Below are 13,122 nucleotides of genomic sequence, written 5' to 3'. Positions count from 1 at the left end.
TAACTTTTAGAAAGATTGCTGATAGCAGTGTAAAGCAAGAAGATGAAAGAGATTTTAACAAGTTATTCAGACCTTAAAAAGAGAGAACTGACAAATCATAGATATTTAAGAACTGGAATCAGTAAGAATTGGTGATGGGTTTGTTGAATGTTCGGAGTTCAGGAAAAAAGAAAATTTGAGGATGAATTGTATTTCTGGCTTGGACAGCTAACTGTATTGATACAGATATATATAGACTTGATACAAAAATGTTTTTTTGGTTAGAAATAAGCACTTCAGATGCAGATTTTATTCTGCAGTATTTAGTGTTTACCTACCATGTGCCATGGACCTATTCTGGATGCTAGGGATACAACATTGAACAAAGGAAACGGAGTCCTTTTCCATTAGAACTTACATTCAGCAGTGACTGTAAGATAAAAGTTAACTATGTGATAATAGATTGCAGTTATTTCTGTAGCTAAAACAAACCCCAGAAGAAGAATTGAGGGGCAATTTGAAGTAGGGTGATCAGTGAAGACCTCACCTAGAAGGTATTTGAGCAAAAACCTGATAGAGATGAGTGTAGCTATCTAGAGTGTCTGAAATCAAGTAACAGTAGGTTCAAAGGTGTATTGTGCTCAACAGCAGGGAGACCAGTTGAGGAAGAAGTGAAAGTATTAGAGGAAGACTAGTGAAAGGTGAGATTGGAGAATAGGTATTGGGATTAGGCTGATGTCATGGGACATAAGAATAGCTTTTATGATGTTACCCAAATTTGATTCTTTTCCCTTAAGGAATTGAAAGTTTATTTTCATTATCTAAGTCTTGATAAGACAGTCTTACGGCATCTTGTACCTTTTTTTTTTTTTAATAGCATGTACAAGAACAGTGCCATGTGCTTGGCCATAAAATATTTGTTGAATAAAAGAATACACTTGCTTTCACTTGGTGGGTTATTATTTAGTACATTTAGATCTGAATATAATACTAGGTTTAATGCAAAATTCTTTTGAATTTGTGCTTATGGTTTTTTTTAGCATTTGGAGTTAGGTTGTGTTTAGTAGGTTTTTATCTGTTTTGCAGCATAGGTCACCTTACCACTGCTTAAAAGTACTGCTAGAAAACAATAATAAAATTGAGTTTTCATTAAGTGGACATTAGCAGTGGTCTGTTTTGGGATGGACAGTTACCAGAATTATTAGTTAACATTCTCTTTATTTATGGAGTTAGTGATTATTTTGGATTTACAGTTTTACATAAAAGCAAATGTTCTATAGTGTTTGTAATTACTCAACCAATAATTCTAATAGGATTAGTCTTTCAAAACAGATGTGAAACAAGGTTAATTTTATTAATTTAAAGAATTGTTAGTTTTGTTTCCTATTAAAAACTATTGGCTTTATCATTTATACCTCAATAGAGCTGGAAACAAAAATACTGGCTAAATGCAGTATGGTATCTTGTATTGGATCCTGAATAGAAAAAGGGTATAAATGGAAAATCTGATAAAACCCAAATAAAGACTGGAGTTAGTTAATAGCAATGTACCAATGATAATTACTTGTTCGACAAACATGGCATGGTTATGTAAGATGTCAGCATTAGGGGAAACTAGGTGAAGGGGCATATGGGAACTCTATACTATCTTTGTAATTTTTTAATTAAATTTAAAATTATTCCAAAAAATGTTAATTTTTTTTAAAAAAGGCAACAAGAGCTACTAGGGTGGGGGAAAATATAGTAATCTTTGATCTGTAGAACTCATAATTTTAAAAAATTTAAACTTTGATGTAAGCAGTGTAGGATTATATTATAAATTTAGAAAAATTAAAGATCCCTGCTTAATTGCTCTAGTCTCATTCATTCCCTGGAAATAACCAGGTTTTATTTGTTTCTTAACTTTTAATTTACTTCTGATGGTTACTGCCATAATTCCAGAGATGTTTATACCTCTAGGCCCTAATTGATCAACTTTAGATAGTGTCTCCTGTTTCTTTACCATGAAAGATTATTTTTTGTTTATAATATTGGTATATTGTTTTCAGTTTTTCTGAAATGAAAACATTTTTAACTTGAATGATATGCTTAAATTCAGTTACTTGTTCTGTCAACTTTATACAACCTTTTGTTTCCTAATATATATATATATATATATATAATGAGGAAATTCTCAGCTCTGCATTACTCTTCACCTCTTTTCCTGTCTTCTATTTTCCCACTTCTGTTATAGTATTCCTTTTACTGTAAATTTATTATGCTCTTTACCTTGTCCAGAAATAATTCAAGGGGGTTTATAGATATATATACAACAGCTTTTGAGCTTATTAATAGTTATAGTTTAAAGAACTGTTCTTTATGATGAATTCTTACGATAAATGTATGGAGAAGAAATGGATTCTTAATGTACAATTTTATCTTAAGGATTAATCTACTCTGCTCTCTTGGGAACTTTTATTTTCCCAGCCATATTTAAATTTCATAACATGTTATATTTTGCATAAAACTTTAATTCTAGAATGCTTTGAATTGTAAGACCCATCATTACTATGAAGTTAACTTTTCATTGTAGGTGGGGGAGGGTAGTATATTAAATGCTTGATTGATTGCATGCAGCCCAATTTCAGAAATAATAAAATGAGAAAATGTATTTCTATTTAATTTTTTTTATATAGAGGGGAAAATAAATAAAAATCAGACCACTTTCAATTTTGTTGTACACCTCAACTTTTTTCCCCTGCTCTTAAAAAGAAAGTTTTGAAAAAAAAAAAAAAGAAAGAAAGAAAGTTTTGGTAGCCTATCTTTGGTAGTCTACCATTAAACCCATCTCCCCACTTTTACTTAATTTTGATGGTTATGATTGTATGTGTGGATGTACTTAACTTGTTTAACTGGTTCCTCTATTTATGATTTTTTCTACTGTAAACAATGCTGTAGAGAACATCTCTTATAGCTAAATCTTTGCTTGAATCTATGATTTTTTTTCCCCTTCAGATGGTGAAGTAGAATTTCTGGGGTAAAGAGAATGCATTTTTTTGTAGTATAACTTTTTAATAAATAAAAGCAAGTTAACTTACTTTTTGGCTATTAATCATCACTAAATATAACTTTTTCTTCTTTGTTAGTGAACATTTGTCCTGCTCTTTCACCTTTTTCTTGCATGGAGACAGCAATGTTTGTACGAGTGTGGAAATTAACCAACATCAGCCTGTATACCTTCTTAGTGAAGAGCATATCACCCTTGCTCAACAGTCTAATAGCCCATTTCAAGGTAGATTATTTTATTGGCTTAGGTATTTAACTTTTTTATTGTTGTGTCAAGAAAATTTCTTACTGGAATTGATAATTTTATATTTTGGGATTGAGATTTCTTCCTGATCTTTAGCCTAATGTTGATTCTGATGTAGTTATTTTCTTCTTCCCCATTGGAGTATATAGTTTTAATATAACTATTATTTTTTAAAAACATGTATCTGAATGGTAGCATATTTTAAAGTGTTCTTCTAAAGAGCATTTAGCAGATATACATGTTTATATTTTCAAGGTCATCTTACGTGTCAAGTCACATAAGCCATTTTTAACAGAGACTTTTTGTTTAAATTATACCATGAAAATGGTTGAACTCTAGAGGAAATGTTTTTGTAAGTTTGCTGATTTGTTTTTAAGGACTGGTAATGTGTTCTTACTTTAAATCTAAGCCTAGTATTTGCTTTTTAAAAATTTATGTGGCAGTGCACAAGTATTTAGATTATGTATACACATTGTTTTTTCTCAAATTGCTTTTCCTTAGTGGAAGTCAATAGAAGTTGAAGGATATACAAATACCCCACTTCACATTGAAATTCTATCCACTTGAGACTTTGGGGTAGACAAAATTTTAAGTTTTTATATAAACTTAGTATTTTACTTTATCATCATAATAATGAAGTACAATTAATTGATTTTCTCTGGAAGATTATTATGGGTTTCCTTTTCTTAAGTTTTTTAAATTGCATAATTACTTGCCATAGTGTTCAGTGTGATCTTATTTGGTGTAATAGTATTTAGTTACTTACTTGATGTCTGTTTTGGTTTTCTAGTTATCTTAAGCCCATTTGGACTAAATGGCACTCTCACAGGACAGGCATTCAAGATGTCTGATTCAGCTACAAAAAAATTGATTAGTGAATGGAAACAATTCTATCCTATCTCATCTTGCATGAAAGAGATGTCTGAAGAAAAACAGGAAGATATGGATTGGGAAGATGATTCTTTAGCTGCAGTAGAAGTTCTTGTTGGTATGGATTCTGAGTATTAATCCTAAGGGAAAAATATGTGACTATATATATTGGATTTTGTTAAATAATAAACAATTCCAATACCTTAGTGGTTTTCAATACCAAATGTTTATTTCTTATTTCCTTCTCATACTACATGAGGGCTGCAGCTTGGTTGTGGTATGGATTCTTGTAACTTCCTTCGGCAACCTAGGTTCAAGGAGTACCCAGTATCTAGGACATTCTGTTCTTACAAGAACAGAGGAATAATAGGCACGGAGTCTAACCATGTTTAAGTGTATTTAAAGCTTCTTTGAGAATATGACATATGTTACATCTGCTTACACTTCATTAGACAAAACCAGTCACATGGCCTTGCAGGGAAATACAATCCTAGAAGGAAATATAAACCTAGAAGGAAGCATGTTAAAGGTGGGAAGAAAATAATTGTGAATGAATAATATTTGGAAGCTAGAAAGTTGTCAACCTGTGTTATGCAGTATTGTAACATTTGGTAAAACTGTTGTCTGTGTTAACTTAAAAGGCAGAAAATGGACCTAAAGAACTTGTGGCTTTGATCAGCTCTGTCCAGGTCAGCTCTGTTAAGATTGGCTATATTCTCTATGTCTTCTCATTCAGGGACCCAGGTTAACAATGTAAACTATATTTGGGACACACTAATCTCAAGGCAGGACAAAAGTGAGAGAGGCTGCACTGATCCTGCAAGCACATTTAAATCTCCGATGCAGCATATATCACATGCAATTATTTGCTAGAGCAGGTCACATGGTTAAGCTTAACAGTAGGGTGAAGATGTATACTCCACCTTAGAGAGATGTGGGAGGTGTGGGAAAAATATAATTGAGCATATAAATGGGATTAGATTCTGCAAAACTGTTTAATGGAATCACATGGTAATGCTATATATGAACATTTCCTTATTTGTTTTTTAATTTAATAATAAAAACCAATACTCAGTTTCAATAAACATATTACTACCAGAGTAGTTGGACAAAAACAAAAATAAAACACAAACTTGTATTAGGCTTTTTAAGTAGAGGCCTATAAAGAAGAGAACAAAATGGTCCGTAGTTACAGTGCCCACATTACCTTTGTTATACTATCAAGTTTTAAAAGGTAATACATTTTAGTTGGTTAAATTTGCAATTAAAGATTTTTTTTTAAAGTAATACGTACTCATGGTTAGAAAATCCAAGAATAAAAAGAGAAAGCTGCTTCTAAATCTCTCATCAAAGGTAACCACTACTAAGAGCTTCTTCCTTATTTTCCCAGAAAGGCCTTATGCCAAAAGAGCATATTATTTATGAAAATAAATGAAATATATTTTTACTTAAATAAGTGTGATTATCTGCTTCTCTGTTATAGTACTGAGTAAACTAATCCCACTACAATCACAATAGTAATTGCTATTCCTGTGCAATTTTTTTTCCTTTCAGCTGGCGTCCGAATGATCTATCCAGCTTGTTTTGTTCTAGTCCCTCAGGCAGACATTCCTATTCCTAGCTCTGTGGGATCCTCTCACTGTTCAGCTTCCTGCTTGGGTGTCCACCAAGTGCCTGCTTCCACAAGAGATCCTGCTATGTCTTCAGTTACTCTTACACCACCTACGTCTCCTGAAGAAGTCCAAACAGGTATTGTACTAATTTGTTTCATTAGCTCCAGGGATAAGTCTGTTACTTTGAATATGGTAAACACTTAACAAATAATCATTTTGAAATAATTTCAAATGTATTGAAGAGTTTGCAAGTGCAATAGAAAAAACTCCTTCCATCACCCTCTCTGTATAGTGTACATTCATTGTCATTGGTCTTTTTCTGAACCATTTGAGAACAAGACATGATACCCTATCACCTGTGAGTATCTTTGTGTTTCCTAAAATTAAGGATACTCTCCTATATAACTACCATTTAATTCTCTAAGTAAGGAAGTGAACATTGATACACTACCCAGTTCATTTCACCTGTTCATATTTTTTGTTTTCTATATTTTAAGTAACATGCTTTTTTGCCCCAAAATATAAGTAGGCTTACCAGATAGCTAGAGCAAGTTGTATCACAAATTTTAAACATATATACCCAAATAATATTACTTTAAACCTACTTTTATTCTCCTATAGCCTATTCTTTTTTGTTTGTTTTCAGTTGATCCTCAATCTGCCCAAAAGTGGGTCAAATTTTCTTCAGTATCTGATGGCTTCAATTCTGATAGTACTAGCCACCATGGTGGGAAAATACCCAGAAAATTAGCAAATCATGTGGTTGATCGAGTTTGGCAAGAATGCAATATGAACAGAGCACAGAACAAGTATGTATTTTCACTTTCACGTTTAAAAATTACATGTTGGCAGTTACTTGTAAATAGAAGATATTTAAAGTATCAATAGTCACTTGTGTGACTTTAATTCAGAGAATTTTTTAAAATTCAATTTTAATGCCTAAATCAGGGTTAGATAAAATTTTATGAATTCTGAAGAATTTTATAATTTCAAATCTTAGGAGGAAGTATTCAGCTACATCGGGTGGTCTATGTGAAGAAGAGACAGCTGATAAAGTAGCATCCTGGGATTTTGTTGAAGCCACTCAAAGAACAAATTGTAGCTGTTTCAGGTAGATTTTTTTTTTCAATTGATTGATGTCTTAAGTTTCTTTTACTATTGAATATTTATGCCCCACTTTGTTTGAGCTAGTTTATATAAGCACAGTGCATTAGGATTTTTTCCCCCAAAAAAAAGCTTTTTTTGTTTTTTTTTCCCAAAAGAAAAAAATTTGAGAAAAAATATTCAGTAATTTGGAGCTGATTATAGTAGTACATACAAATATATATGCCGTAAGTTCTTACACGGATACCAGAGCCAGACTTGGAAAGCTTGATTTCACAAATAAAAGAGAATTTTATATCAAATTATGGTATATGTAGTATTTATAAATGGTACACAAGTCTCTTGAGAAAAGTGTTTGAAGATGGCACTGTGCCTAAGAAACTGCTCCAAAGGGTTCTCAAAAAAACAAAAAGATATATGATATACTAGGCTAAAATTTCTACCATCTTTTTTATAATAAAGTGTGCAGCAGTTTCTTATATCATCCCTTTGGGCAGGCAGTAGGTGAAATGTTGAAATAACATTGAGAAAATATGATTCTACAAGGAACTAAAGCTGTACTTTAAATATACAAGCTTTCTAATAGACTGTGTTGGTTGAAAGATTGGCAGGAGAATGGGTGAATTTAGAATTCTTCAGGCAATTGTATTTATTTTATATATTGGGGTCTTAAATGAGATTTGATTGTCAGAGGCATTAAGATGATGTTGCCCAGAGTTTATTATTTTATTTTACAGACTAAAAGCAGATCGTATGCTTTTTGCAATCAAGTACACAAGTAATGGCTTTGAAATCCCTAACCAGGACTTGGGAATAGTTGTTCACCCTTTTTTGTCCTTTTTAAGCCAAAGGGATGGAGTGCTTGCAGGTTAGGGCCAAGGTTTTTCTTACATTAGTTCTGTTTGATAGAATACGGTGACAGACTCTCAAGTGTTCTGGTATGTTTTTTGCGTAGATTTAATGCACTTACATAGTCTTTGGATTAGAGACTATGATTTTTTAAAGTCTGGCAGTTCTGATGAAAACTTGCCTCTATTGTTGATAAAGATACTGACATAAAAGAATGGATAGATTAGCTCCTGTTTAACAGTCTAAAATAGTTAAAAAGTATAACCATCTGGGGTAAAAGAAAACAAAGCTAGTCTTGAAATACAGATCTTCATGACATTATTTTGACACCAGGGGTCAGCAAACTGTGATCGATTGGCCAGTTTGGCTTACCACCTCCTTTCTGTAGCCTGTTGGCTGAAATGCTTTTTTTGTTTCTAAATAGTTGAAGAAAATCAAAGGAGAATATTTTGTGACATGTGAAAATTATGTAAAATTCAAATTTTAGTGACCCTAAGTAAGGATTTATTTGAACACATGCAAATCTGTTTGTTTACCTATTAACCATGCTGCTTTCACAGAGTTGAGTAGTTGCAACACGGACTGTATGGCCCCCAGGGCCTAAAATACACCATCTGGTCCATTATAGAAAAAGTTTGCCAATTCCTGGTCTAAGACCAATAGAATGCATAAATGAAATCAGGCTTTTCTCTCCCTATATAGGCATTTTTTTTTTGGTATCATTAATCTAAATTACATGAGGAACATTATGTTTACTAGACTCCCTCCATCACCAAGTCCCCCCAACATTCCCCATTACAGTCTCTGTCCGTCAGCATAGTAAGATACTATAGAGTCACTACTTCTCTGTGTTGTGCAGCCCTCCCCGTGCCCTGCCTCATTATACATGCTAATCATAATGCCCCCTTTCTTTGCCCCCCTTTTATCCCTCCATTCCCTCTCATCCTCCCCCAGTCCCTTTCTCTTTGGTAATTGTTAGTCCATTCTTGGGTTCTGTGAGTCTGCTGCTGTTTTGCTCCTTCAGTTTTTTCTTTGTTCTCATACTCCACGGATGAGTGAAATCATTTGATACTTGTCTTTCTCCACCTGGCTTATTTCACTGAGCATAATACCCTCTAGCTCCATCCATGTTATTGCAAATGGTAGGATTTGTTTTCTTCTTATGGCTGACTAATATTTCAATGTGTATATGTACCACATCTTCTTTATCCATTCATCTACTGATGGACACTTAAGTTGCTTCCATTTCTTGGCTATTGTAAATAGTGCTGCGATAAACATAGGGATGCATATGTCTTTTTCATACTGGGCTCCTGCATTCTTAGGGTAAATTCCTAGGATTGGAATTCCTCGGTGAAATGGTATTTCTATTTTTAGTTTTTTGAGGAACCTCCATACTGCTTTCCACAATGGCTGAACCAATATACATTCCCACCAGCAGTGTAGGAGGGTTCCCCTTTCTCCACAACCTCACCAACATTTGTTGTTGTTTGTCTTTTGGATGGTAGCGATCCTTACTGGTGTGAAGTGATATCTCATTGTGGTTTTAATTTGCATTTCTCTGATGACCAGCGATGTGGAGCATCTTTTCATGTGTCTGTTGGCCATCTGAATTTCTTTGGAGAATTGCTCAGCTCCTATGACCATTTTTTAATTGGATTATTTGCTTTTTGTTTGTTGAGGTGCATGAGCTCTTTATATATTTTGGATATCAACCCTTTATCGGATCTGTCATTTATGAATATATTCTCCCATACTGTAGGATGCCTTTTTGTTCTGTTTGTGGTGTCCTTTGCTATACAGAAGCTTTTCAGCTTGATATAGTCCCACTTGTTCAGTTTTGCTTTTGTTTCCCTTGCCCGGGGAGATACGTTCATGAAGAAGTTGTTCATGTTTATGTCCAAGAGATTTTTGCCTATGATTTTTTCTAAGAGTTTTATGGTTTCATGACTTACATTCAGGTCTTTGATCCATTTTGAATTTACTTTTGTGTATGGGGTTAGACAATGATCCAGTTTCATTCTCTTACATGTAGCTGTCCAGTTTTGCCAACACCAGCTGTTGAAGAGGCTGTCATTTCCCCATTGTATGTCCATGGCTCCTTTAGCGTATATTAATTGACCATATATGTTTGGGTTAATATCTGGGTTCTCTATCCTGTTCCACTGGTCTGTGGGTCTGTTCTTGTGTCGGTACCAAATTGTCTTGATTACTGTGGCTTCGTAGTAGAGTTTTAAGTTGGGAAGCGAGATCCCTCCTACTTTATTCTTCCTTCCGAGGATTGGTTTGGCTATTCAGGGTTGTTTGTGGTTCCATATGAATTTTAAAACTATCTGTTCCAGTTTGTTGAAGAATGCTGTTGGTATTTTGATAGGCATTGCATTGAATCTGTAGATTGCTTTAGGCAGGATGGCTATTTTGACAATATTAATTCTTCCTAGCCAAGAGGATGGGATGAGTTTCCATTTGTTAGTGTCCTCTTTAATTTCTCTTAAGAGTGTCTTGTACTTTTTAGGGTATAGGTCTTTCACTTCCTTGGTTAGGTTTATTCCTAGGTATTTTATTCTTTTAGATGCAATTGTGAATAGAATTGTTTTCCTGATTTCTCTTTCTGCTACTTCATTGTTAGTGTATAGGAAAGCAACAGATTTTTCTGTATATTAATTTTGTATCCTGCAACTTTGCTGAATTCAGATATTTGTTCTAGTAGTTTTGCAGTGGATTATGTAGGATGTTTTATGTACAATATCATGTCATCTGCAAACCAGGACAGTTTGACTTCTTCTTTACCAATCTGGATGCCTTGTATTTCTTTGTTTTGTCTGATTGTCATGGCTAGGACCTCCAGTACTATGTTGAATAACAGTGGGGAGAGTGGGCATCCCTGTCTTGTTCCCGATCTTAGAGGAAAGGCTTTCAACTTCTTGCTCTTAAGTATGATGTTGGCTGTGGATTTATTATATATGGCCTTTATTATGTTGAGGTACTTGCCCTGTATACCCATTTTGTTGAGAGTTTTTATCATGAATGGATGTTCTATTTTGTCGAATGCTTTTTCAGCATCTATGGAGATGATCAAGTGGTTTTTGTCCTTCTTTTTATTTATGTGGTCGATGATGTTGATGGATTTTTGAATGTTGTACCATCCTTGCATCCCTGAGATGAATCCCACTTGATCATGGTGTATGATCTTCTTGATGTATTTTTGAATCCAGTTTGCTAATATTTTGTAGAGTATTTTTGCATCTATGTTCATCAAGGATATTGGTCTGTAATTTTCTTTTTTGGTGGGGTCTGTGCCTGTTTTTGGTATTAGAGTGATGCATAGAATGAGTTTGGAAGTATTTGCTCTTCTATGTTTTGGAAAACATTAAGGAAAATGGGTATTATGTCTTCTCTATATGTCTGATAAAGTTCAGTGGTAAATCCATCTGGCTTGGTGCTTTTGTTCTTGGGTAGTTTTTTGATTACTGATTCAATTTCATTGGTGGTAATTGGTCTGTTTAGCTTTTCTGTTTCTACCTTGGTCAGTCTTGGGAGGTCGTATTTTTCTAGGAAGTTGTCCGTTTCTTCTGGGTTTTCCAGTTTCTTAGCATATGGATTCTCATAATATTCTCTAGTAATTCTTTGTATTTCTGTGGGGTCCATCGTGATTTTTCCTTTCTCATTTCTGATTCTGTTGATGTGTGTAGATTCTCTTTTTCTCTTAATAAGCCTGGCTAGGGGCTTATCTGTTTTGTTTATTTTCTCAAAGAACCTGCTCTTGGTTTCATTTGATTTTTTTCTATTGTTTTATTCTTCTCAATTTTATTTATTTCTTTTCTGATTTTTATTATGTCCCTCCTTCTGCTGACTTTGGGCCTCATTTGTTTTTTTTCCAGTCTTGATAATTGTGACTTTAGACGATTCATTTGGGATTGTTCTTCCTTCTTGAAATAGGCCTGGATTGCTATATACTTTCCTCTTAGAGCTGCCTTCAGTGCATCCCACAGAAGTTGGGGCTTTGTGCTGTTGTTATCATTTGTCTCCATATATTGCTTGATCTCTTATTTTAATTTGGTCATTGATCCATTGAGTATTTAAGAGCATGTTGTTAAGCCTCCGTGTGTTTGTGAACCTTTTTGTTTTCTTTGTACAATTTATTTCTAGTTTTGTACCTTTGTGGTCTGAGAAGTTGGTAGAATTTCAATCTTTCTGAATTTACTGAGGCTGTTTTTGTGGCTTAGTATGTGGTCTGTTCTGGAAAATGTTCCATGTGCACTTGAGAAGAATGTGTGTCCTGCTGCTTTTGGGTGTAGAGTTCTGTAGATGTCTGTTAGGTCCATCTGTTCTAGTGTGGTGTTTAGTGCCTCTGTGTCTTTACTTATTTTCTGTCTGGTGGATCTGTCCTTTGGACTGAGTAGTGTGTTGAAGTCTCCTGGAACAAATGCATTACATTCTATTTCCTCCTTTAATTCTGTTAGTATTTCTTTCACGTATGTCGGTGCTCCTGTATTGGGTGCATATAATTTATAATGGTTATATCTTCTTGTTGGACTGACCCCTTTATTATTATGTAATGTCCTTTATCTCTTGTTACTTTCTTTGTTTTGAAGTCTATTTTGTCTGATACAAGTACTGCCTCCCTATTGTTTGCATGAAATACCTTTTTCCATCCCTCCTTGACTTTTAGTCTGTGTGTGTTTTTGGGTTTGAGGTGAGTTTCTTGTAAGCAGCATATAGATGGGTCTTGCATTTTTATCCATTCTGTTACTCTGTGTCTTTTAATTGGTGCATTCAGTCCATTTACATTTAGGGTGATTATCGGTAGGTATGTACTTCCTTCCATTGCAGGCTTTGATTTCATGGTTACCAATGGTTCAAAGGTAGCTTTTTTAGTATCTAACTGTCTAACTTAACTCGCTTATTAAGGTATTATAAACACAGTCTGATGATTCTTTATTTCTCTCCTTATTCTTCCTCCTCCATTCTTTATATGTTAGGTGTTTTATTCTGTACTCTTTTGTGTTTCCTTTGACTGCTTTTGTGCATAGTTGATTTTATTTTTTTTTTGCCTTTAGTTAATATTTGGTTGTTCTACTTTCTTTGCTGTGATTTTATTTTCTTTGGTGACATCTATTAGCATTAGAAGTGCTTCCATCTAGAGCAGTCCTTTTAAAATATCCTGTAGAGGTGGTTTGTGGGAGGCAAATTCCTTCAACTTTTGTAGGTTTGGAAATTGTTTAATCCCTCCTTCATATTTAAATAATAATCGTGCTAGATACAGTATTCTTGATTCAAGGCCGTACTGTTTCATTGCATTAAAGATATCATGCTGTTCTCTTCTGGCCTATAAGGTTTCTGCTGAGAAGTCTGATGATAGCCTGATGGGTTTTCCTTTGTAGGTGACCTTTTTTCTCTCTCTGGCTGCCTTTGATA

The 13,122-nt window shown here is 34.1% G+C and overlaps 1 protein-coding gene across 4 annotated transcripts in view; it reads left to right on the top strand.

Annotated features, from left to right (window-relative positions):
* The window catches only part of MED13 (mediator complex subunit 13), a 94,727-nt gene that overhangs the window by 23,776 nt on the left and 57,829 nt on the right, over nucleotides 1–13,122 (top strand). For all 4 annotated transcript variants that reach the window (XR_012130642.1, XM_037004032.2, XM_037004033.2 and 1 more), the window contains exons 4-8: nucleotides 3,105–3,250; nucleotides 4,059–4,256; nucleotides 5,693–5,887; nucleotides 6,398–6,560; nucleotides 6,752–6,862. Coding sequence is in view for 3 of the 4 variants with exons in the window: in XM_037004032.2 (XP_036859927.1) it covers nucleotides 3,105–3,250; nucleotides 4,059–4,256; nucleotides 5,693–5,887; nucleotides 6,398–6,560; nucleotides 6,752–6,862 (813 nt within the window). In the remaining variant the exon portion in view is untranslated. The remainder of the gene's footprint in view (nucleotides 1–3,104; nucleotides 3,251–4,058; nucleotides 4,257–5,692; nucleotides 5,888–6,397; nucleotides 6,561–6,751; nucleotides 6,863–13,122) is intronic.

This window comes from Manis javanica, chromosome 4 (genome assembly GCF_040802235.1).
Source record: "Manis javanica isolate MJ-LG chromosome 4, MJ_LKY, whole genome shotgun sequence".
Lineage (NCBI taxonomy): Eukaryota > Metazoa > Chordata > Mammalia > Pholidota > Manidae > Manis > Manis javanica.
This window is presented reverse-complemented; position numbering and strand designations above follow the sequence as displayed.